This window comes from Colossoma macropomum, unplaced genomic scaffold (genome assembly GCF_904425465.1).
Source record: "Colossoma macropomum unplaced genomic scaffold, Colossoma_macropomum, whole genome shotgun sequence".
Taxonomy (NCBI): Eukaryota; Metazoa; Chordata; class Actinopteri; order Characiformes; family Serrasalmidae; genus Colossoma; species Colossoma macropomum.
This window is the reverse complement of record NW_023494810.1, coordinates 22,216,266-22,242,931: the sequence shown is the minus strand read 5'-3', so window position 1 is coordinate 22,242,931 and position 26,666 is coordinate 22,216,266. Positions and strand designations below refer to the sequence as shown.

The 26,666-nt window shown below is 41.8% G+C and overlaps 1 protein-coding gene across 4 annotated transcripts in view; it reads left to right on the top strand.

The window, feature by feature from the left end:
* foxp4 (forkhead box P4) overlaps positions 1 to 26,666 on the top strand; it is a 169,918-nt gene that overhangs the window by 59,038 nt on the left and 84,214 nt on the right. For all 4 annotated transcript variants that reach the window (XM_036559387.1, XM_036559388.1, XM_036559390.1 and 1 more), the window contains exon 3: positions 20,711 to 20,800. In XM_036559387.1, coding sequence (XP_036415280.1) covers positions 20,711 to 20,800 — 90 coding nt within the window. The remainder of the gene's footprint in view (positions 1 to 20,710; positions 20,801 to 26,666) is intronic.

Below are 26,666 nucleotides of genomic sequence, written 5' to 3'. Positions count from 1 at the left end.
AGAGGGGATAGAGAGAGGGGGTGAAAGTGTAATGCTGAGATGTGTCAGAAAGGCTGGGGGCCCCCTGAGGAATGTTCCTCTGTCTGCTTCACAACACTAAGACCAGAGGAGCCCTCCACTTTGAGGGAGGAGGGGGGGTAGACGGAAGACAGAAAAAAAACAAGAGTGCACACTAGTGGAGTGCTCTTAGAATTTCATCCCCTTCTTCCACAAAGACAGGAATCCAGCCCCAGTCCTCACTCCCTGTCTGTTCTGCTTGTTCTCTCTTCCTTCTCTCTTTTCACTGCTGTGAGTGCTTCACTTCACATCTTCAGATGCTTCTCCCACATCTTTACCTGCTGACCCACTAGACTGTATATCTCTCTCTGCTCTCTTTCTTTCTCTCCCTCTCTTTTTCTCTCTCTACACTCTCTTTGTCTTTCCCCTTTTTCCCACATTGCTCTGTCTTTCTCAGCTCTCTCTCTCTTTCTCTGTGTCCCTCTCTCTCTATATATATCTCTCTATACTGTTGTCTTTCTCAGCTCTCTCTCTTCCTGTCTCTTTTCTCTCTTCTCCTCTCTCTCTCTCTCTCTCTCTCTCTCTCTGTCTCTGTCTCTGTCTCTCTCCATCTCTCTATGTAGATCCCTCTCGGTCTCTCTCCATATCGTTGTCTTTCTCAGCTCTCTCTTTTCCTCTCTTTCTCATTTCTCTCTCCTCCCCACTCTCTCCTTCTCTTTCTCTTTTCTCTCTCTCTCTTACTCTTTTCTCTCTCCTTCTCCTTCTCTCTCTCCAGTAGGTTTTTTTTTACTTTAAAGCAGTCATTCAGACAGGATGTGCTCCAAATGGCACAGAGCAGGTTACAAACATCGGCAGGACCAGACCGGCTCTGTGAAGCCTCAAGTAGCCCCTCCTTTTGCTGCCCGCCTTTGTGTGTATGTGTATGTGTATCTGACGAGAACCAGGTGCCTTTCTTTTCCCTTTGTGTTTTTTTCTCTTTCCTTCTCCTCTGCTCCCTACTTTGGGCTCTTTTTTAAGCTCCACCACCTAAAAAGGTACCACACATTTTTTTAGTTGTCAGGAAACCTCTCTTTCTCTCTCGCTGTCTCTCTCTGTGTTTTCCTTCCTTCTCTGAGGCTTTGCAGTGCAGACAGCCCCTCGTTCAACAGAAGCGCATCCTCTTCTCATCAGCTGTAAGAGGCCTGGTTTAGCATGGGCTGCGTTTTGTGATGTAGCACCTGAACCAGCAGCGCTCCTGTGTGTCAGCACACCAGAGAGAGAGAGGGGAGAGAGAGAGGAGAGACGTATGTTGCCACTGAAGTGCCATTTCCTCCAGGAGTACCACTCAACTGGAAAGGAGAGAGAAAAAGAGAAAGGGGAGGGGGTGACTCCTTTTTTTGTAACACTAAGCAGAGTCGGGCAGCGTGCTGAGCTGAGAGAGAGAGTGAGAGAGAGAAGTTTTGGGCTGAATTCTGGCTTCTGCCCAGTTTAGGTTTTCTGGGTAAACTTAAAGAAGGAACACCGGGGCAAAGGAAGCTCTCAGCTTCACTTCAGAGCAGCTAAGAATGAAAATGCAACAAGTGGAGTGACTGTTTCTTAGCACAGACTGTGTGTAGGTTAAAATCTATTGAATAAAAAGAATTAATTCTAAGTTAATTAAAACCTTTAATTAATACTAGGTGACAGTACAGTCCTAGGTATGTTCAGTCTTTGTTGTGCGTTTTGGTAGATTTAATTTTTTTTAATTACCTTTTTAGAAACTTTTAAATGTGCAAAAATGTATTGCACATTTTATGCTTTAGGATTTTCTGATAGAGGGCTGACTTCATGGTTCCATCAATTATGACAAGTCGTTTAGGTCCTGCATAAACAAAGCAGCCCCAGACCATCACACTACCACCACCATGTATGACTGTTGGTATGATGGTGGAATGTGATGTTAGCTTTACACCAGATGTAATGGGACCCATGATTTCTTATGGTTCTTATGGTGGAATGCGGTGTTAGCTTTACACCAGATGTAATGGGACCCATGATTTCTTATGGTTCTTATGGTGGAATGTGGTGTTAGCTTTACACCAGATGTAATGGGTCCCATGACTTCCAAAAAGTTCCACCTTTGACTCATCAGTCCATACAATATTATCCCCAGATTTTTGGGGATCATCTAGATGTTTTTTTGGCAAATGCAAGATGAGCCTTTGTGTTCTTTTTGTTCAGCAGTGGTTTGTACCCTGTAACTCTCCCATGGATGCCATTTTTTTCCCAGTGTCTTTCTTATTGTGGAATCGTGTACATCTAACTTAACTGAGGCAAGTGAGACTTGAAGTTCTTTAGATCTTTGGGTTCTTTTGTGACCTCCTGGATGAGTTGTCAATGCGCTCTTGGTAAAATTTTGGTAGGCTGGTCACTCCAAAGAAGGTTTACCATTGTTTCATGTTTTCTCCATTTGTGGGTAATGGAGAAATCACAGTGCTTCGCTGGAGTCCCAGTGCCTTAGCAATGGCTTGTTACCCTTTCCAGACTGGTAGATTTCAAAGACTTTGCTTTGAATCTGTATTTAAATCTCTTTAGAACATGGCATCATATGCTGCTTTTTGAAACTTTCTAGCCTGCTTCACAGCACTTAATATACATTTGGGGACTGAAGACACTAATTGATCTAGATTTGAAAGCGGAAATTTGTGCCATTCTTCAGTTACTCAGGTCTTCAACTGCGCAACTGTACAGCGCCTTCATTGTTGTATTTTGCACTTCTTAATGTGCCATACGCCTCCCTCTCTGATTACACAGCTGTGTATGCACAAATGTGTAAGTTACCCACAAATAAGCCCCATATCATGACAGATCCTGGCTTTGGAACTTTATGCTGGTAATAATGTAGATGGTCCTTTTCTTCTTTGCCCTGGAGAACACAACATCCTTTATTTCCATAAACAATCTGAAAGGTTGACTCAGCAGACCACAATTCAGGTTTTCACTGTGCATCAGTCCATTTCAGGTAAGCTCCAGTCCAGAGAAGTTGGCAGCATTTCTGGATATTGTTGACATTTGACTTCCACTGAGCATAGTACAGTCTTGCAATAAACACGAACAGTGTGTATTGACAACAGTTCATCAAAGTATTCCAGAGTCTATGCGGTGATATACATAACAGAAGCATGCCAGTTTTTAATGCAGTGCCATCTAAGGGGTGGAAGGTCACAGGCATTCAGTTAGGGTTTTTGTTCTTGCTTTTTACTCAAAGATTTTTCTGTATTGTATTTCTGTATTCTGAATCTTTCAATAAATGTACTGTAGTCACTCGCTGAGGAATGTTGTTCTTAAACAGTTGGATTATTTGCTTATTTATGTGCTTTTGGGGAAGCGACAAGCCGCGATGCATCCTTGCTAATAAAAGACAAGGCCTTTCCTGGATGCCATGCTTTTATCCTCAAGCATGGTTAAATTTAACAACATTCCCAGTCTTATATATATATATATATATATATATATATATATATATATATATATATATATATATATATATATAAGCAACAGCAAGTCTTTCTAAGTCTCTCTCTCGCTCTCTCGCATATATATATATATATATATATATATAGTATATAAATTGCAAGAGAGAGAGAGAGAGACTAAGAGAGACTGCTGTTGCTTGGCCCTCTGGGACTGTGCCAGGCGCTCAGAAGAGCTTCACAGTGCTGGCCATCAGACAGCTTGCTTTTAGAAGGATTTAAGATGATGCATGTGGAAGCCATGGATCTCTCATCTCACAGCACACGCTCGCTCTTGTCACACAGATGGAGAGACGGAGAGAGTGCTTGGCCTCTGTCTCTCTCACTTCCTCTTCTCCTACCGCTCTTACTCCTCTCATCTTCCCCTTCTGCTTTCGTTTTGCTCTTTCAATCACCTCAAGCTTGTCTTTTTGTTTACTTTCTCAGCACTTCTTTTGTCTTTTCCCTCTCTCCCTCTGTCTTTCTTTCTCTCTCTCTCTAAATGGGTGAAATGAAGGTGTGCCAATTAGCAGGATAGCACTTACTTTTCTTCCCACTTACCTTTTATGTGAAAGATACATATATTTTTCAATATATATAACTATATAACTTTGTCTTTATTTTCAGGTAGACTTTATGTTCACAGACATGAAATTCCCCCTATCATGCTTTAAAGTAATGTTTTATACCACTGTTTTGTGCCTGTTGCAGGGTGTATTGTTTTCCCTTGTACTATCTTCCATTAAGAAGCCATTATGGCTTTGGTAAATTGGACCTAATGGTGTCTTTAATTAAAGTGTCTACAGGAACATATAAAGAGATATAGATCTCAGATGTCTGGGCGGATTAGGTCGCATCGAGTCGGTGTTGGATGATGATGGTGCTGGCAGATTGCAGCATACCTGCAAAGTCAGTCTAGACGCTCTAATTGGGTGACAGGGCTAGTCGAGTGGGAGACGTGGTTTGGACAGGCGCTAACCTGCTGCAGTTTGATTTTCTGTGGCCTCATTATGACCAGGAAACAACTACCCAGCCGGCAGTGGATGGCCGATACTGGCTGAACTGCGTCCTTGTGTAAAATAAAGTATGGAGGCCCCAATCAAGTGTTGTTCCCAATCCAAGTCCTTTAATATTCATTTTGAATATATGCTGACACAGAGTCTTGATGCGATTTTTGATATTTTGCGTTTTCACACATAGTTCAGCCTCATTGTACATGCATTTATGTACTTGAAAGTTAGCAACACTAATCCAGTTTAGCTAAGATAGGCTAGGTTGCCAATTACTTTAAAACTGCACAATGAAAGACTTTTTTGTTAAAATTTAAAGAAGTGATATTTCTGAGTCAGAAAAAAACCTGATAAAATACGATGTGTCTGTGTGCTGCTATGAGTCACTCTGTAAAGCCTGAAATAGTCATTTAAAAGTCAGAGACAGTGGGTCAATTTTGGAGGATTTTGTCAGCCCTTACTTCTTTAAGTATTTACATTGCACGCACAGACTCAGAAAGAAGGTCCGGCTCAAAGTTTAGGTCTCAAATGCAAAATTAATATATTTCTGCTGTCGGAACAAAACCTCGTATGTCCATTTTTATAGTTTTCCCATTTTTGACATTATTTGAAAGAACCTGTTACTCTTTACATTGTGTCAAAATTTCATGATGAATGGACCGAAAGGAATAGCCCAGAAGTACTTGGAAAAAAGTCTGGTTCCATTGACTTACATTAAAAGTAAAGTATGTTTTTTCCTTCTCCTGTAAAGTTTCCATTTTGGAGATATGAGGTTTTGTTCTGACAACAGTGATATGATGCGAATAGTAGATAATTCACTTACATCTTCACAAGACGTCGTTCACCAAGTTTTGACTGAGTTCTCTTTGAATACTCTTTTAACATGCTTACAATAATCAGATTCAAGAAATCCGATTGACGTTATGAAATAAGAAAGTGCTCATCTTCATGTTTCCTTCTGTGTTCCTTGTCTCTTTCGCTCTCTCCCTCTCTCCCTCTCTCCTTCCCTTGTTCTTTCTCTTTCTTTCTTTCTTCATCTTCTCTCTCTCTCTCTCTCTCTCTCTCTCTCTCTCTCGTCCCTCAGAAGCTTAAGCTTAAGGCTAGCTTAAGGCTAACAAACAAAAGGCGGCATGGAGGGAAGTGGTGGAATGGAGGAAGAGATTTGTGGCTTTGAATGAGAGTATGATATCCCTTTTAGGCAGGGATAAGTGCGGATGGGGTCTAGGCCAGAAGCCAGCTTAATAACATTCAGTAAATCAGATGCTGTCGGCACACTGAAAGGTGTCATCTCCTAAAAGCATTCCGTGCTTTTAATTGCCGATGGGCTCATTGTACCGGAGGCCACTAAAGGGGAAAGGTCATGCTGGGTGGCAGTGTGGCGGTAGCCATTTGGTGTGTCTGTGTGGAGGGGGACTTTGTTGCCTAGCCAGGTTCTTAGTGGCTAAGAAAAATTAGAATGCAACAAGTGGAAGTAACCACTCATGAAAAAAAGAAAGAATTTTGTTCTTTCTTACTTTTCTGTATGGACAGAGTAAAAGCTGCACTTGCAACTTTTTTCCGTCTATTTCAGTGTCAACAAAATGAGACACAACAAAAACTTTTTATCAAATATAAATTATATATATATATATATATATATATATATATATATATATATATATATATATATATATATAACTCAAAAAAACTATTAATACATTGTTAAAATGCAAATAAAAAGCATATATTTAAAATTGGGAGAATGTAGTCATGTAATCTCACACATTTGATTGCTTACATGTGCATCGCTCTATAAGCGAAGGGGTGCAAGAGAAATAATGGATTTCACATGTGTTGTGTGATATCCTATATTCTTCATTTAATGATTTTTTCACACAGTCCTAATTCTGGAATGTGGGAATGTCATATTTATGGGGCGGTTATAAAACTAATTTATGACTTTTTCCAGGGACTACACAGGGTCGACCGTTTGTGTGTGCATGTATGTGGTGGTGTGTGTGTGTGTGTATGCATGTCTGGTATTCTTTTGTATGGAGTAATTTTAGCTAAACTAGGGGTGTGACATTGAAGTCATATCTTCATATGTGGTGCATTTTAGGGTCAGTCTCTTACAAGTGCATCTCCCTAAATTCCTCAGATTGTAGTAGTACAGTAGTTTTGTGTTCTTTGATTAGTAGTCTATAAATGAATCTAAAAAATAAAAGAACAATGATATACAAACACACATTTCCAGTTCCTGTCATTTCATCTGCATTTATCCTCTGTTCACTGTGGTCTGTTTAAAGGTTATGACACATCTTGTGTTTTATGTTGAACTATTTTCCAATATGTTAAACTTAACAAACAAATAGAAATTAAAAAGTTGCAGAAAAATGCCATATTTAAGTTTGTTCGCTGTCGAGGATGTGTTCGCTTACTTTCACTTGGAAAATCAAAAAAACCCATGGTTTGACTGCGATGTTCAAACTTAGTATATGTTTGTAAGTGTATATTGAGTATTTTACATTGGCTTTTAATTGGGCTTCGCGACTCAGGTTTTACAAACTAAATTTTCAGTGGGAAATAGGCTATATTAGTTTAGAAAATAATTAAATATAATTGAACTGGTTTCAAACACACACCACCCATACTGTGGCTGATATATGGTCACTTTTGGCATTTATTTCTGACCACAAAAGCGGTACTTCCTGTTGACTGGAATTTCTAGCATTCTGTGTAGCGGCGTGAATGGTTGATTGTGTGGACCGTTATTTACATGTAGGCGGTCAGAGGTCACCGCTGTGGCTGTCGGGGCTATGTGAAGTGACCTGGCCAGACTGAGGTCAGTAGCAGGTCTGTGATGGAACTCAGGTGGAGTCAAAGGCCATGAACTCTAGTTTGGGCCAGCAAACTGTCTTACTGTCTTACTGTCATTGTCATTTTACTCTTTTGATATTGTCCACCTACACTCATAAAAATAAGTGCCCAGGGTTCTTTGGAGTGTTGCCATAGAAGAACCACAAACACCTTTTAATTCATTGTTCTGAAAGAATTTATGTTAGTGATGTGTGAATGTGAAGAACCTGTTTGAAATCTAAAGAACCTCCACATCTGTACCAATTTAAGTACCCTGGAATGCTACATCCAAGCCAAGAACCATTTAGGAACCTTTATTTTTAAGACTGTAGTCACCTGTTAGTTTTACATCTTTGTTTTCTAGTCATTGTTTTCACCTTAGAGAAAACTTTCATAAACAGGCCATCTACAGTGATGTCCCAGGAGCACAGTTTATTTATGAATTGTCTGCTGTAACTCAGGCACTTCACAGGCGGCTCTTGAGGCACCGCGGACACTGACCTTCTCCCAGTCGCCATGGCGATTATGAAAGATCCTCTGCTGGACGTTAATGCGTGTGGGCGTCGGGAGGCACGGCTCCTTCCGTGCTGATTGACAGAGCAGCAGGGAGAGAGGGAGGAGAAGAAAGAGAGGAAAAGGGAGGGAACGGCAAAGGATGGCGGGGGTGAATGGATTTAGCGATTTAGCGAGAGTTGTGCAGGGAGGGAGAGAAGGAGGGAGGGTGGGAGAGAGAGAGAGTAGGTAAGAATTGAAGCAGGGAGGAAACGAGGAGAAAGAAGGGACTGGGAGGAAGTGGAGGGGTTCAAGAGAGGCAGGGAGGGGTGGGAATGGAAGAGTGAGGTCTGTAGGCTGCCGTGCCCAGAGTACATTTCCTACTGGACGCTGTCCACGTCAGGAAATGGAGGCCATAATTGACACTAATTGGCGTGTGTTTTTGCTGTCTCAGCGCTGGTCAGGTGACGAGGCGGAAAGAGAAAAAATTGTCAGGAGCTAGTGCCAAATGGAACCCCCACCCCGACCCCCACCCATACACATATACACACACACACACATAAACACACAGACGTTCCCTCACCAGTTCCCCACGCATGGCTTCTTAACCTGTCTTAAAACAGTCTAAATGATTGTTGTTTTGCTGTACTGTTTAAACATAATTATGTAATTATGTACATAACTAATTGCATACTTACATTTTTGTAATAATTGCAGTTACATAATGCAAAACAAGACATTGCACCCAAAAATAACTTTAAATCAAATTCATATCACAATAAAATATCTTGCGTTCTACTTAAGAACACAAATGTTATCAACTGAAAGTTCAGAATCCACAAATTTGACAAAATTCATCTGCTTGTTTCAATGAGTGAGAAATTATAAGTGTAATCCTACTGCATGTTTTCATTTTTGCTGAGGCCTAGCCCCATGCGATCCAAGAAAACCTTTGCTCACTGTGGGACGGGGTGACACCTCTACTTTCTTGAGCTCCCTCTCTTTCCCCACTCTCCACTCCTGTGTCATAGAGTGCCCAGTGGGAGGAGGTGGGGGGGCATAAAGAATAAAAAAGAAGGAGAGGAGGAAGAAAAAACGAGAAAAAAGAAAATGCACCCAGCGACACTCTCAAAGTTGTTGCCGTGGTAACTGGCGGGGGCCAGGGACTCCAGACAATGGAGCCAGATTCTTTTTTTAAGTGTTGCTAATTAGCTTGCTTCTGCTGGCTTTTTGTGTTTGCCATCTTAAAAAGAGATTAAAGTCAACAGGGAGAAGCATCGGGGAAGAGAAAAGAAGAGAGAATGTTGGTTTCTCTCTTTTTTCTCCTTTTTTTTTAATAGCCAAAGCTGGGTAGGGAAGCCAGATGAAGGCCCTTTGTGCCAGGATCGCACTGATTGATGATGGATTGCCGATGCTACGCATGTAATTGAATATTGATGAGTTTGATGGGTTTTTGTTCAGTGGTTGGTTTTACTGTGGTCTTGGATACACTGTTTGCTTTCACTAGACTTTGTGTATTCATACGGTATGATATCCTCAGTGTTTGGTGGAATTTGTTTATGTACCTGTTGTCATCATCATCCTGTTTTCTTTAGGGTTTGGTGTGTAGTGTAATAAGACCAGACAGATATACTGGTAGGCCAAAAGTGAAAAAACTTCTGATTGTGTAATAGAGCATGAATTTTGTTTGTTGTTGTTTTAAAAAAAAAAAACACAGTAAAATCACTCATTTCTGAACTTTTGAGAAGGGTATTTTTTCCATAAATTTATTTACCCAATTTAGTCGCAGCCAGTTCTACCTGTTAGATGGGTCTCCCCCGTCACAAGATGCTACAAAGCTGGGAGAGTGAAGGCTAGCATGCGATTCTTCCGAGACGTGAAGTGCCACCAGATCTTTTCAAATTGCTGGTAAAGCAGCATTATTGGTCAGCTCAACATGCTTGGAGGAGAATGCCAACTGCTAATTATGTTAAACCAGCTAACAGACACCAGCATTGGAAGATGGTTGTGCCACTTGAGAGCCAACATTTCTGAATCTTAAGTGGTCTGATTTTTTCATACCAGTCTTAGCACGTTGGCAGTCACCCTCAGCTAACTTTCAAACCGAAGTGGTACACAGTGTTACCACCATTGTGGTAAAAATAAGAAAAATGTGTAAAATGCACCCCGACTTGGTCTTTAGCATGAGTATATATCATGCTGTAACACAAACAGTCTTTATATGAAGAGTGCTGATGACAAATAAGAGCAGCCTTATATAGTTTCTGGTGTTTACTTGTGTTTATGAATTTTGAGTCATATTTGAGAATTCAAAGTTGACAAATGGCAGTTGTATCAGTCAGTAAAGGCCTGTTTAACTATTGGATTCTATGTGAAATTACTATCCGTTTTTACCTCCTTATCGGTGTCAATGTTTTTGAACTCTAGTGTGAACAGGAGACAAAGCATGGTGCATGAATATGAAACTTGGCCTTACTTACTTATTGTGATGCCCTTGTTTCTGCCCAGTAGGAGTTATTCTCTTCTAAATCACTCTTTCATCCACTCACCCACACTATCACACTTTTTCAGATGGCTCCACTCTTACCGGCCGTGCATGGAGAGTTTTTAGAGATCCTTTAGTCCTTTCTCAGGCCTCTGCGTCTGCACTTTCAGCCATTACCAGGTGTAGAAAATTTAAACTGAAAACATGAAAGCTCTTTCTTCTCCTTTTTTTCTCTTCCTGACCAGACGTGCAAGGTAATGGGTTTCCGAGTGAGTGGTCTAGAATGTTCTCGTGGTGTTCATCTGTTTAAACAATACTCTGTGTATGTTTCTTTTTCTCCAGAGTTCACTTTTTGGCAGCATTCTGTGTGCGTTATTATTAGTTTTTTTCTTCTTTATTAATAATAACACAGAAATGTGTTCCATATGTCTAGTGTTGACGCTGTGCTGCCAGTCAGTGCAATCCTCATCAGTGTGTGCATGTAGGGTGGACGGTGGAGGTTGCAGCGTTTCATCTCTTTTAGGGCCAGTGGAGAAGGTCATGACTTAAAACAGCCTCACACCCCTGGAGTGCCCTCGTTCGTCCCAGCAAATCCAGTAACATCTCTGGTGCAGGATCTTGAAAAGCGCTCAGAACTCTTTAGGGCCTTGAAAGGCCATTTTTGCTTATTAGTTTCTGCAGCGCTCGCAGCAGAGAGATGTTGAAGCTCTATCAAGTAAGACTTTGTTTCGCTGCCAGGGAGGTGGTGTTAAGAAAACCGCAGCAAAACTGCCGTGCAATTGCCGTCAATTAGCTGGCTAGGCGGCGGCTGCTGCTGCTGCTGCTGCTGGGGCTGATGAGGCTTTTCCCCATCTGCCTACAGTCACACACTTACATCTTGATATCTTTTTCTTTCTCTCTTTATTGCTGTCATTGTTCTGTGTCTCTCAAATCAGTTCAGTTCAGTTCTGTTCAGTCCAGTAAACTTAGATGATATGGCCATGTTTAGTTACAGTATTGACAAAGCATCACCTCTCACTCTCCCTCACTCTTACTTACACTCTTTTTCTCCCTCTCACTTGCTCTACTCTTTCTCTCTCTGTACTGTACCTCTCTTTTCCTCTCTCTCTCTTTCTCTTTCTCTACACTACCTCTTTCTCCTTCTCACTCACTCTTTCATCTTTTTATTCTCTCTTTCTCTCCCTTTTGCTCACTCTTCTCTCTCCCTTTCTCTACGTTAGCTCTTTTTCTCCTTCTCACTCTCCTCTTTGTCTCTCTTCCTCTCTTATTGACTTTTTTCTCTCTATCTTTACTGCCAATTTAATGTTTTGTGTCTCTTAAATCAGTTCGGTACAGTTCAATAGAGTAAACCTGCGTGATATGACCTTTCTTTCTTTCCATCTTTCTCTTTCTCTTTTTCTCCCTCTCACTCGCTCAACACTTCCTTTCTCTGTGTCTGTGCTCTCTTACTCTCTCTCTGTCTCTACACTCTCTCTCTTGCTCTGTTATCTCTCTTTCTCTCCCTCTCACTTGCTCTACTTTTTCTCTCTCTTTCTTTCTCTCCCTCTCTCCCTTCACTATCTCTCCCTATCTCACCACTCTCTGTGTACCTGTCCACCTATCTGTCTGTCTACCTGTCTGTGTGTCTATCTCAATATGTGCTGTAATGTGATCTGGTCTCATGGTGCCAGCAGTGAAAGTAATGATGCCCTGAGAGCCTTGCAATAGTGGATTATCCTCATCCCTGGCTTTTTTGGAGCAGACATGGGGATAACGTACTCCTCTGTGTGTGTGTGTGTCTGTGTGTGTCTGTGTGTGTGTCTGTGTGTGTGAGAGAGAGAGAGAGAGAGAGAGAGAGAGAGAGTGAGTGCAATAAGGCACACAAGCTCATTTGAGTCCCGTTTACCGTTTCCTCATCCCTAATGAGTCCAACAGCTCTCGCGATCTCTAGTACGCTTTTCAATCACACTGAATAGCTCCAATATCCAAAAAATGTTACTTATTACTTTGCGGGCCATATTTATTTTTCTATTTTCTTTTTTGTTTGGACTTTTTTTTAAGGGCTTGGAGGTGAGGAACGCACATCTGGAAAGCGGCAGAGACTGCGAGTTTCAAACAGGTCCCTTTTGTGAAAAATAGGATGTGAAAAAAAATAAAACTGGTCAGGCTTTTCAAACATTACAGCATATTTTGAAGTTTTTTCCCCCCTCCTCCTTTATTTTTATTTTTTCTCTTTTATTGCCTTGGCTCCAGTTCACCTTTTCCTCATTTTAATGGCCAGCGTGAGTCCAGAGAGGCCTGCTGTAGCTGTTTAAAATTTAAGGTTTTGCCGTAGCCTTTATATTGCGGAAACATTACATTAAATGGCAAAAAAGAGGACAGCACATAGTGTGTTTGAAGGTCGCTCAAATAATTCAAGTGTTGGATAATTCGCTTGGTTTTTCAATTTTTTTTTAGATTAACATTCTAATGGCTTTGAGTAAAAACAAATGTGACAAGCGACTGAGAGGGCCTGCAAACTGCATGATGGAGCAGGAAGTGGCAAATTAAAACCAGCTTTGGTCAACAGGAGGGAGAAAAGGGGGGAAGAAAAGGAGAGAAAAATGGTCAAAAGTGCAGTTTATTCGTAACCCACCGTGAAATTGGCCGACTCGGCAGACTACAGCCACGGTAATGAGTCGTGGGGACGAAATTAAGATCTACGAAAAGTTTGGCCGAGGCCGGTCTGGTCCAAGAGTGCGCACCTCGCCCTGTGGCCCAGGTCGGACAGCTGCTAACAGCCCAGACGTGTCTGACTACAGCATGGCTGTAGACGTCTCTCATTTGGTCACCAGCTGTGTCAAGGCATTCCAGCATTTAAAAAAGGCAGGCAGATCTCCAGCGAAGGATAAATCCTCCATCATCTGCCTAGATGTACAGCAATTTCAGAGGCACTGCACTGATAGTCTGCTTAGTAGGGCTGCACAATGTGGACAAAATAACACATCGCACTCACATTAAAACATTCATTGCGACTTATTAACATTACATTGTATCTGGAACGTATCTGTTATGTCTGTTAGTCAGAATGTTTACACAGTTCAACATTTAGGGATTTTGAGAGTAAACTTATTATAGCCTTCTGTGATTTTGACATTGCAAAAAGCATCATAGCAATATTAACAAGTGATGCATTGTGCAGCCCTACTGATAAGCATATGTGGGATGCCTTGGAAGCTCTTACTTTCTAGCTGTGCTGCATGTTGCACAACAATTAGTTATTTTATTTAGGGATGCACAATGATATTAGAGCCATATTAGTATCGGTAGATAATTGCTTTAAAAAATATTGTAATCAGTCAAATGTTTAGATTTGACCAAAATTTCAAACCAATATGTGATAATGTATGTGTTCTGGAAGAGCAGAACATGTACGTGATGTTGGGCTACTATAATGAAATATCTGGCTTTTATTCATTATTGTTGCATTATTGCATTTGTAACCCTATAGAAATAAATGTCTCTGAAACGGCTAAATTTCTACATTTTTGAAAGGTTTCTGTATCAGCATCAGCTCTTATGTATATAAAAAATATTGGATATTGGCATCTGTCCACAGTTCCCATACTGGCCAATCCCTGGTTTTATTCAATAATAATTTTTACGGTGTAGATTGAAATACTGTAAAATGGACACCAGACAGTGTTTTATGGTGTTTTTTATGATATATACACACACACACACACACACATATATATATATATATATATATATATATATATATATGTAGTTATTATAGAATCATCAAAAACTCCTACATTTTTATAGCTTCCTGCAAATTATATCAAGTTGTAGAACACTAGGATAGCATTTTAGAATGTTCATTTTAAAATGTTAGCACCATTTTATACTTGCATCTGCAACAAAATCTGTTTTATCTTATTGAAAACACTCATTCCAAACTTTTGAACGTTAGTATATGACCGTGATGTAATATTTTGTTCATATTGTGCGGCTGTAGTGTACACATGCTGGCCCACCACAAGCCTGAGGCCCGGAGTGGTTTTCTGAATGGAGCCACACACTTCTCCACCGGCCGACAGTGATGCATTCAAAACATTACGGGCAGCAACAAAACCAATGCTTCACTTAAACATGCCTTTCAGATATGAAGCAATCCCGCAAGCTGTCATAGCAGTCACCAGGCCTAATCACAGCACTGCTGGCAGTAGACGGAGATGGCAGCCAGGCACGGGTGTATTAAGCGTCTCGTGTTGCCCACAGCTGAAGATGTTGTACAACCAGGTGCAGCGCATTTTGCCAAATCCTTTTACATGAGTGACACTTTGGGTTCCTGGCATGTATGTCTGCACAATCCACCTCTCCCCCTCCACTTTCCTTTGCCTAGTCTCTTTCTCTCTGTCTTTTTGCTGTTTGTGTTCCCTCTCTCTGAGAACATGAAGAAAACAGAACTTCCTAAGACTTAGGCTTAAAAGAAACAGCTTTGGCATAACTTGGCTTTTCCTTTAAGGTTGAATGCCATCCGTTGAAGAAGGGAAGCCTTTGTCTCTTTTTCTCTCGCTGTCTCTCTTTTTTTCTCGCTTCCTTGCTGATCCTGAGTTAGCAAGCATGCAGCGCAGAATTGCCCAAGTGTGACGAGTCCTCCTTCAGCCTTTACTTCAAAAACCAGGCTGAGTTTAGTTTAGTTTGGTGGACCTTTTTTTTTTCCTCCTGGTGTGAATTGCCTTTGGTGTTTTTCTAAAGCTTTTCGCATTCCTGGGCCACCTGACAAAGTTGAAAATGATGAGTGTGGAAAAAGATCCAGTTACTTGTTATTTATGGAGTGTAATTTTGTTAATTGGAAAAATATTCGTCCCTCCTGGTTTTAAAATAGTCCTTCCTGTGGGTCTCTTTGGTCTGTTGCTGGAGAAGTCTGACCACACTGGTCCATATGCTCCATGCTAGCATGAGGTAGGTAACATTAGTCAGATAGTGGTCACACCTAGTTTCTTTTCTAAACAGTGTGAACAAATTACAGGGGACATTTCAAGTTCTTTTTTTTTTCTTTTCATTTTGTAGAAAACTGACTGTAGACTTTTTCAAACCAGGATGCTACTGCAAAGCTCACACACAAGGGATTTCTTCTCCCGCTTTCCTTTCCCTTCCACCAAACAAAATGGTGATTGTATCTAGTGCTGCTTCTCCTGGTTGTCTCATCATCTGCTTTTCTTTCCCCTCCAATAAGAAGTCATTCAGGACAAAAGCATTATTGTGCCCAGTCACGGAGTGTGTGATATAATACCTCAAAGCTGCTTTAGAGCAGGAGTAAATATGCCATTTGCTGGAAGAATCCTGAGTGTGTTACTGGAATGCTTTGACAAGGGGGGCTATTAAAGAATGAATTAAAAGTGCTACAGTTTTGAGGGATGTGTCATGGACACGTCACTGCACTGACTTCATAAAAATGTCTTGTAAATATCCCAAGTTTGTCTGACAGTTGAGACACAGCCATTTAACTGTTAGAAGTCTAAGGTTATTTTCATGTAGCTATGTGTTCAATTTACATTATTGATTGCAGTTGCAATATTAGTTACATAATGAATTACATTAACATTCAGTTTGCATAACATTTTTTTATGTGTTTCCAAGTCAGGAAATGGCAAAACTATGGCAAAAATATACAGGATAGTTTTTCTTTTTTCAAGACGACTGTGCACACAGCAGTAACTTTTCATCAAATTCAAATCTAGGTAAAATATTTCCTCAACTTACAAACACAAGTATGGTTTCAACTGAAAGTTTAGAATCCTCCTCTCAACAGACTTTTTCAGCTACTTTCAGTAAGTTACACGTGAGAAATAATTAAAACTGAATTGCACCACGCTCCTGTGTTATTACCAGTGATAACTGTATATTCTCAGGGTTAAAGCCTTGAGAACAGTCCCTGCTTCTACGTCTTCTCGTTCCTCTCTCTTTTCTGTCCATATGTGACCCAGACTGCTTTCCAGCAGACAGTGGCTGGCTGAAGGTGTCGGCAGGCCCTGGCCCAGCCAGCTTTGGTAACCAGACTCCTCTTGACCCTTTCTGCCTCCAGCAACCTCCCAGTCATACACCCTCCCACCCACACACCCACAGTCTAAGTCATGGGGACGGAGGCTCTTGTTTTTCTACGGGGGGAGTAGTCATGGGGGTTGTTGCGGGCGTCAACAATGGTCCTCTGTCAGCGATGATGGATCATTCCAGCATCTGGTGCCCACCTGTACCCAGACAAGCTGGCCCTGCCTCTTTTTTGGATTTACAGCAAAGAGAGAGAGGGAAGGTGTAGGTGGGTGTGGGGGTAGAGAGAGAAGGAGAGAGAGAACACCCCACATTCTGCCCCTCGCTCACCCAAACACAGCGGAATCGGGGCCCAGATTCATCACCTCTGAGCACTGTTTGCTTTAGCAACCTGAGCCTAATGAATAGAACCTGGGCCCGCCAGGGAAGAGGCGCGCAATCAGCCCCCCCTCTGTTTGTGCATCCCAGTGCCTCGTTTTGGAACATCCGTCAAACAGGATGAAAGAAAAAAGTTCAACTTTATTTTTGGTGGACGTGGAGAAGGAGAATGAAGAGAACGTGCGCCGCCTTATGCCAAAACTAAATTTTCCCTATTATTTTCCATTAATGGACCCTCACCAGAGCTCCTCCCTTCACGTCCCTTTTGTGAAAAAAGAAACCCGCTTGTCAGCCATTTTTTCTGAAGCCTGTTAAAGAGAACATGAGGGCTAGACGAGAAGAGAAAGAGGGGGAAAAATGGGTACACTGCAACATCCCCCCTTCTTCAAACCCCTTCTCTTCCCACCCCCCACCCTCTCGGCCCCGCTGAATTAAAAAATGCTCTGTTATTAAAGCCCATGTCAGGAGTGTTGATTTACGGGGGAGGGACTGGCGGGGGGGGGGTGCTCTGATGACAAGTCAGGAGAACTCACACACTGTGCAGCCTGGGCCGCCAAGCTGGGCTCTGACCTCTTCACCCTCCCCTTCCCCTCACTCCCTCTCTCTCTCTCGCTCTCTCTCTCTCTCTCTCTTTCTCTCTCTCTCTCTCTCTCCCTCCCTCTCTCCCTCACTCTCTCAGAGCGCCCACCCGCCCTCTCCGCAATAAAACCTGTCTAACGTTGCAGCACAATGGAGCTGTTGTTGGGCCCAGCCGCCCGCCGCCTCCCCTCATATTTTTCTTTAAAGGTGCAGTGCTGGCCAGTGAATGCCACAGGCCTTTGGGAGGGTCCAAAGGATCGGCTGGTCAGTGTACAATGCTAATGCTGCTTCAAAGAGTTATGTCAAAGACAGGCAACAAAGCAAAGAAGGAGAGCAAGCAAGAAAAATAAATCAAGTCTTTTCTTAACTTTTGCAAGGGACGTGTACTTTAGCACATGTATGTTAGCTGGCATGGAAGAGAGCATGCATGTGTAGCCATATGATTCGGAGGCGAGCTGGCCGAGGACTTTTCCCTTCTAGTTTGCCCCAGCCTGTCCAAATGTTTGTAAATCAGCCAGTTACTATACATAAAAGATGTATATCCAAGACTGGCAAGCAGTCATTTCTAAACTATTTCTAGTGACATGTACTTCAGTCTACTTTGGGCTTGCATGTACTTTAGTTTTTAGAGGCTAGCTAGCATCGAAGACGTTCCCTTAGGAATGTTTTCAGAGCTTCTTCCTCAGAAGCTTCTCCCAACTCCTTCCTAAAAAAAAAAAAGAAACCATAAGGAAAAGTCCTCAATGCCAGCTAGCCTCCAATAATATGAACGTTTGCTAGCACTTTAGTGTCATGTAGTTTAGTGTAGTATTTAGTCTAGCATTTACTTTATTTTATTTTTTTTTTTGTCAGACTGGGTATGCTAACTTTGTTGTTTCTTTTTCAGCTCTTTATAAATTGGCTGGTCTTTTCAAAGCTCCCTCAAAATAGTTATCAGAAACTTGGGCAACTGAAAGGGAAGCAGAAGCTAAATTGTCCTTTTTTTTTTTTTGGAGGCTAGCTGGTATGTTGGGTTTATGGAGGGTACCATATACATAGAGTACATAGGGGCTAGCTGGCATGGAGGCTAGCATGTACTTTAGTTCTTTGGAGGCTAGCTGGCATAGAGACTCCCATGGACTATAGTTTTTGTGGAGGCTAGCTTGCCAAACAACTTTTCCTTTCTTGTTTCCTTTTCAACTCCTTAGTCCAAGTTTACTCAGCCCGTCCAAAAGTTTGTAAATCGTCGAGGCTAATCCAATAGCTTCTCCTCCACCCTTAACGGAGAAAGCCTGTGCGCTAGTTTCCACAGGGAGACTCCAGGTCAGCCCGGGCTCCTTCCAGCTCTGTTTGGCTTGGCTGACCTCTGGCCTGCCGAGCTGCTCTCAGCTCAGCCTGACGAAGCACAGAAGCGGCGACCACCCGTTCCTTCTAGGCTGTTTCGTGTTCTACCATAAGGCAAACGAGCAGACTTTTTGAAACAGCTCAAGTAGAGACAGACATCGCCTCAAGATAATAGTTGCGTTTATTAGCGCCTTGAGTGGTTTATTACCAAAGTGTGGTAATCAGTGAGGTAATTTGGACCAAATTAGCCCTTATTGTTGCCAGATCCCATCTAGTCTGGGCCATCATTGCTGAGTGTCTATGTGTATTTAAGCACATGCTCTAATGCTAGTGTGGGTATAGGCACACAGGCTCATGTGTGTGTTTAATATTCACCACATGCCTGGACTATGTGTGTGTGTGTACAGATGGCCTTGCTGAGGCTGGGAGGTGCTTTTGGTCACTTCAGTTTGGACAGCCTACTGCTGAGGTCACACACTCTGAGGGACTGGTTCCTGTGCAGCCAGACTGCGGGGCTTTTTCAGGGTGTGTGTGGGGATGTGAGTGTGTGTGTGTGCGTATGCACATGCGCTATTCAGTTGCGACCTCAGCAAAAGTAACAAGTGCTCTCGATGCAGCAGATGGTTTTCATCATGCAGACCAATGGATTTGATTGCAATGGGGGCTCTCTCTCTATCTCTCTCTCTCTTGCTCTCTCTCTCTTTTAAAAGAATAGGGATTTTTATGTAGAGGGCAGCACAGTGGGCTCCACAATACACCCACCCACACACTCAAGTGCTTTTGCAATTGATATCATTATTAGCTCAAACTGTGGGTGTCAGGTGATGCCTAAATGACTTTATTAATCTTACTCTAAATTAATTAATTATACCCAGCGAGACATTTGTAAAAAACAAAAAAAAATTGTAGTGACATTTTTATCATATTTATTTTCCATATTGAGGAGACAATGCATGCAAAAAGAGTAATGCATTAAATTTACTTTTACATTGAATTAAAGACATTATATGAACACATTTGTGGGCAAAAGTGTGTAAACACAAAGACAAAAGGGATGTGTTATATTCATGTAAAAGTCATGTACACATTTGAGTACAATTTGAGTATGGTTGAGTGCATTCGTTGTTCAGCATCCATGGCCTGCGTCCTAATTTTTAGGACTTATTTTCTGGCTTGTAGCAACAGGTGCTAGCAGCGTCTGTTGATGCCCAGTTTATATAAAGCAGTCTTATCTTTCCTTTCAGCTGTAAAGCTGGCATCACTGAAGCTCCTAGCACAGCTGTCTTGATTGAGAAAGAACTGTTTTGGGTGGATTTACCAACAACACTCGAGCGTGACTTTAAAGATTTATGCTTACTGTCCTTTTCTTTTTGTTTTATGTGAACCCCTCCCCATCTTTTTTTCCCCTCATATATCAATATTTACCATGTAGCCTTCCTCTCACTCTTCGGGGCCAGGAAACAAATGTGCATCCTGATGGCGCTCTTCAAAAACTGCCTTTGCCCCCTGATTTACTGCCGACCAGTGTTTTTGTTTGGAGAGCCGTGCTTTGCCATTGGCCTGCCAGTCCTGGGGGCTGGTGCAGTCAAACAAAAACAGTGGCTAGAATTCTTGCCCTGAGGACGGTGGGACGGTGCTGTGCAGGTGTCGCTTTGATTGAGTAGAGGGGAGGAGAAAGGAGATTTGTGTAGCCATATATAGATACATCTATAGGAGATACTATAGGAGATATATAACCACATACCCCTTCTCCTCTTATTCAGAGTATGAGGAAGCTTTTTGATCTGTAGAAGTTGCAGTTATCAATAGGGATAACAAAAGCATGACATGATTTTGTATTTATTATTCTCCAGGTTCTAAATTTGCACTTGATGCCAGATTTGTGTTTGTAAGTAGAAGAGAAGATATTTTATTATGATCTAAAACTTAATGCAGAGTTATTGTTGTGAGTCTGGTTTGGCAGAAAATCTGTCCACGTTTATGTCATTTCTTACAGAAGGACACACTGTTTACTCGGATGGGGTCCACAGTGCAGTGCTAAGTGTATCTCTCCTGTGATTTTGAGGAAATGTAAGCTTTGAGTGTGTGCGGTGCTCACCACCGTGCTCTCTCTCTTGTGTCCGCAGGCTCTCCAGGCAGCGCGCCAGTTCCTTCTCCAGCAGGCCACAGGACTCAGTTCTCCCAGCAGCAACGAGGTCAAACAGAGCCCTGTACAGGTGAGACACACACACACACACATACACACACACACACACACAGTTATGACAAAATACAGAAGTCTTCTCTTTAGCGTCTCTCTCTCTATCTCTCTGTGTCTCTCTCTCTGTATCTCTCTCTGTCTCTGTCGCTCTCTTTCAGTTTCTTTCTCTTCCCATCTTTCTCTGCCCCATCTCTCTCTTTCTCTCTCTCTTTTACTGTCTTTTTCCTTTTCTCTCCCTCTTTCTTTCTTTCTCTCTCCAACTTTCCTTTGCTCTCTGTCTGTCTCTCTGTCTGTCTCTCTCTCTCTCTCTCTCTCTCTCTCTCTCTCTCTCTCTCTCTCTGTCTCCCTCTGTACAGTATTAGAAAGCAGTCAGATGAATGTATCTCTTTGTAGTGAAGAGCTGTGCACTGGACTGTGTGGAGTCCAAACACAGTTCCCTCTGTGAGTGTGAGGTTAGCTGGAGTGCAGTATCCCCTACCACCTGACGCCCCCATCCCCCATTCCACACACACACACACAAACACACACAAAAGTAAAGTAACAGAGAGATCTGTCTGTGTTAGTGGTAGAGCCCACATATTTGCTCACTGTCCCACTGTGATGTTTTAATATATTAGTTAAATGTAGTTTAAGACAACATTTTGTTGCTGCCATAGCAAACCCTCATAACTTCCCATTTTTATTTTTTACACCATGATGATGTCAACTCTCCATTTTGTGAATATTTCATGATGACTGGACCAACAGAAAAGGCCTAAAATATCTTGTTGCATCAAGGTACATTTTGGAAATATGAAGTTTTGTTATGACAGTGACAGTATTATAATTTGTACTCTGTTGTGCTGTTATACTTTATATATATCATGGTGTGCTTATATATATTTCTGTTTTATTAAAAATACATTCACGTTAAAGTTGTCAGTAAACTTAGCATTAGCATTTGCTTTCCATGAGGGAATGAAGCTGCGGACGCACCTTGCTTCATATTCACGCTTCTCCAACGTTTTAATGTGCGTCTCGCTCTGACGTAATTTGTAAATAAATAATACCATTTGTTTTTTTGCGTAAATGAGGATCATTTTTGCATGGCGAGGGTTTAAACATTCAAGTGAACTGAGTTTGGCCTCAGTTACATTGTTCTGTTAACACATTGCGTCCCCCCCCCACCACCAACATGAACTTGCCCAACCGGTCAAGTGCTGTCCCGATGTCACATTTTACCTGTTTACTTATAAACTGTTCCTTGTATGTCCAGTTTTCTAAGAAACTTGTATGCTTTTCTCAGCTTGCTGTCCGACTGTATTTGTGCTAAATGAACTGCACTGTGAGTTGTCACAGTGGCAAAAATGAATTGATACAGTTTAGTTTTAACAGTTTTGTTTTAGTAAGCTGGTATCTGCTGTGGGGTCTGATGTTTGCAGAGTGTGTAAGTGTGCTCAAGTGTGTGTGTGTGTGTGTGTGTGTGTGTGTGTGTGTGTCTGTGTGTTAATTCCTACTCCAGCAGAACAATCCAGTCTCCACACCTGCCATATTAAATTGGGCCAACAGTGATAACTGTAGGCCTTCTGTAGAAAAATAGTGCAGAGAGGCAGCACACACACAGAAGTAGAGAAAGAGGCTTTGATATCACAGTCATGAACCATGTCTACTCTTTCTCATCACGCACACACACACACACACTCACAAAGAAGGCTGTGAGGCTAACACAAACTGGCATGCAGATACACAGAGCTATGGAAGTAAATACTATTGATGCTGAAAGAGAGACAGAGAGAAAGAGGGAGACAGAGAGAGAGCAAGCATGGTAGAGAAAGAGAGGAAGAAAGAGGAGAGAGGGAGAGAGCAAGGTAGAAAAACAGAAAAAGAAAGAAAGCTTGGGAGAGAGTGCAGTGTAGAAAAGGGGACCGAGTAAGCAAGGTGCAAAGAGAGAGAAAGGTCGAGAAAGAGACAGAGCACAGTAAAGTGACAAAAAGACAGAGTGAGCAAGGTAAAAAGAAAGAAAGGTAGAGTAAGAGAGAGCATGCCAAGTAGAGAGAGAGAGAAAACAAGGTAAAGAAAAAGTGAGCAAGACGTCAAAGTAGAGAAATAGAGAAAATAGAGAGTGCAAACAAGGTAGAGTGAGAGAGAAACAGAACAAGTAAGGTAAAAACAGAACGAGGTAGAGAAAGAGAGCAAGCATAGTAGAAAAAGAGAGAGAAAGGCAGAGTAAGAAAGAGAGAGAGAGAATGTGACAAAGAGAGAGAGCAAGGTAAAGAACCAGTGAGCGAGAAAGCAAGAGAGAGAGAGTGGGGTGTAAGCAGCGGAGCGAGAGGTAGACCACCTTTACTCTGGGGCAGGAAAGGCAGGAGGAAGCGGTCAATAAGGCGTGTGAGGGGAAGAATGGGCGGGCAGAGAGTGAGTGAGTGATGGAAGGAGTGCGTAAGAACAGGCCTGAATTTTTCAAATCATCAATAATCCAGCGGCGAATGTGGGCTGACAGTTTAAATGGCCGTGTTGAGAGGTTTTCCCTTCAGGGTAATTAACATTATCAAGGAACAGCAGGTTACCTCGTTAGTGCCGCGCTCATTTAATTAACAAACCACACTAATTAGATTGAACTCTAGGCCGGAGTTTGCTACAGCAGGCGTGTCGAGTTGAGGAAAAGTCAGGAAGGGGGAAAACGCGGACATTTTTACCAGACCCGTGTCAGCGTGTGTGTGTGTGTGTGTGTGTAAAAGTGTGTGTATGAGCATGTAGAGCACACATTCGTCAGAATGATAGATCTGTGGGCAGCTGATGTGGATTTTAGAGAATGTTTAACTTCTCATTAGATTAATTAGTTCCAAAGCTGTACACATTAAAAGATAACTGTAGTTCTTTAGGCCTTCACACAGTTCTGTCAGCTGGCAAATGATTACAGCATCTAAATATCATCTCAGTAGCTCATAATGGCAATGTACACTCTCACACATGTACACCTACAGTACTGTGAAAAAGTCAGGGAGTGCTCTCTCAATTACTTGATTCTCAGTCAAATTGCCATTACAAGGTGTTAATTACAAGGTGTTAATTTTTCAGGTTCAAGGAAAAAAATGAGAACATGTATTTAACAGAAAATTACACAACAAGAACAACAACTCAACAACTAAATATAATTCCAGAATGTTCAATGTTTTGCCTTTTGCCTTTATTACAGCTTCCATTCTTTTTGGGAGAATTTGGAGAAATCTGCAGGGATATTTTTACACTCCTCCAAAGCTCAGTCCTTACCAAACACATTCATTGATGTTGAGGTCTGGGGTGGCCAGTCCATTGTTTCAGAGCACCATCAGCTTCTATTTTTTGTACTTCTTTCCTTTTTTTCTGGCTTCTTGACAGCTACACATCCTTTCAGACACATAGCGTTGAGTTGTCTTCTCACAGTGGAAGGATGGACAGGAACAGCTGTGGATTTCACTTTTTTTTTCACTTTATCTTTTCTTATTTAGATGTATTATTTTATATCTAAAGTCCTCAGAAATACACACACACACACACACACACACGCACTTTCTAAACCGCTTATCCTTCTGAGTCGCAGGGGTGCTGGAGCCCATCCCAGCAATCATTGGGCGGAGGGCGGGAAACACCCTGGACAGGTCGCCAGTCCGTCGAAGGACAGACAGACAGACAGATATATACATCCACGCCTAGGGGCAGTTTAGCATGTCAGGTTGGCCTGACTTGCATATCTTTGGAGAACATGAAAACTCCATACAGAAAGGACCCTGATCGCCCAACTGGGGAACCGAACCCAGGCCCTTCTTGCTGCGCTCTTGTAGCGCTACCCACTACACACCTCTTGAAAATTAATAACTTACACTTATTGTCCTTCTTTTTTACTGAAAATTAAATAAATGAAGGGTGGTCTCTGACTGTTGCACAGTACCATAAATATACAAGTTATTGTCTGTATCAGTCTGTGTCACCAACGCTCCTCCTGGAGATCTGCTTTCCTTTAGAGTTTAGATTCAATCTGCGTCTGATATACTGCCTCCCCCTTACAGATCTTTGATGCCTCTATTTCTGCCAACCAACTTCTGAAGAAGTTAATTAGCTGAAGCAGGTGTGACATATTGCAGTTGGAATCAGGTGGATCTCCATGACCAGGTTTGGAGATCACTGATCTATATTAATTTATTGCATTTATCTACAGAATATATCATGCTATTTCATCAGTTTAGTTTTTCTCAGTCCTGGTCTTCCATTGCTCCCTTCCACACCTGGTCCAACTAATCAGCAAATTAACAAGGCTTTCTTTAGCTCAGAGTTAATATAGGGAAAATGCCTCTGTGTAGGGTATTGGTTCTCCAAGACCAAGAGAGGCCCTCTGCATTATACAGTTGTGTTTCTACCTTATGTGTAGGTGTAATGCATGGGTTTACTGGCCGGTAGAGCTTTAATCGAGCCTGAAATTTTGGTCTGAGCTCTAACCACATCAAGTTTTGAGTCTGAAACTTACCCCAGCTCAACAAAATTCTGTCCAAAACAGAAAAAAATTAAATCTATTTTGACTAGCATCTTTACATAAACCTTTTACAATGCTTGTTTTAACTTCACTGATAAGATTGAAGAGTCGACTCCTGCTTGGAAACAGTTCACAGGACTCAACATAGAGGGCTTCAGCAGACTGGTAGCTCACCACTGGAGTCTGGCGTTAACTCTCAGTCTTTATTCGAAAAATCATTTTTGTAAGGTTTCTGAATTTCTTCAGTGGGTTTTGGGCCCTCTAATTGAAGCAATCATCCAGCGGTGGTAAGGGCAAAGTGTGAAAGTCGTCAGATCCAGCCATTTGAGAAAGGTGCGGGCAAGAAGGACGCAATGACAGACAGCTTCGCGAGAACCGGCCAGAAAATGGCTGCCGCTTGGGTTAACTCCTAGCGGAGCCCTTTTCAGAGATGCAAATGGAGCCTAACGAATAATAATCTTTTTGCTGCCTGATAATTAGAATTTTTTTCTTCTCCCTTCTTCTTTTCCAAAGGAGACAGAAGTTACATTAGGCAGCCTTTTGTCTGAACGCACCAGAAGATCTTTGGCCATGACCGACAGGCTCCTCCCTGTGTGCTCTGCTACTTTTTTTCCTCTTCTCTTTTCTTTCCTTTATTTGGGAAGTTCTGTGGACCTCAGATTAGCGCTGCTGAGCTGAATTGTTGTTTTTGATGCCCTGGATCAGCACAGTTAATGCTATTATTTAGCTCATGAGTCTGCCTTAGGCTAGAATTTAATGTTAGATTATTGAGGTGCTTTTTTAAATTTTGGTCAAAATTTGGGTTGATTACATCTATGATAATATTTTGTTATATTTTCACATTTTTACAATTTTTTGTGTCAAAGTTAATGCGTTAATAATATGTTAACTCAATGAATTTAGTAAACTGTCTAAAATAGTCTAATTTGAAGCCCACCTCCTTGTCCACTCCGTGACTTTAGCCCTCTCATTCAAGTTCTCATGACAAGCTTTTAAATGTCAGTTCCATTGAGTGCTGTACTAAAGTTATTTTTGGCTACTACAATGCAGTAAATTTGTTTATCACTGAAGAACATTAAATCTGAAACATTATTTACTACCAAATCACTCCACTGATACTGGCAATACCAGTAATGTTACCACTGAAGGAGACACTAGCTAGAGGACAGTGCTCACTGTAAAACTGTGGCCAAATGAGCAGCCCATAAACTAACAAAAGCACCTTAGAACAATACAGAACGTAACATAATGAAAGTGAGAGGGCTAGAATTGCGCTGGAACATGCAACCTCTGTTACTCTCACTGGATGTCAGTGATGAAAATTGGAAACTGCTTTCATCCTTCTCACTCTGCGATCACATGATTTTTAATATTAAGGTTCATGTGACCCCTGCAT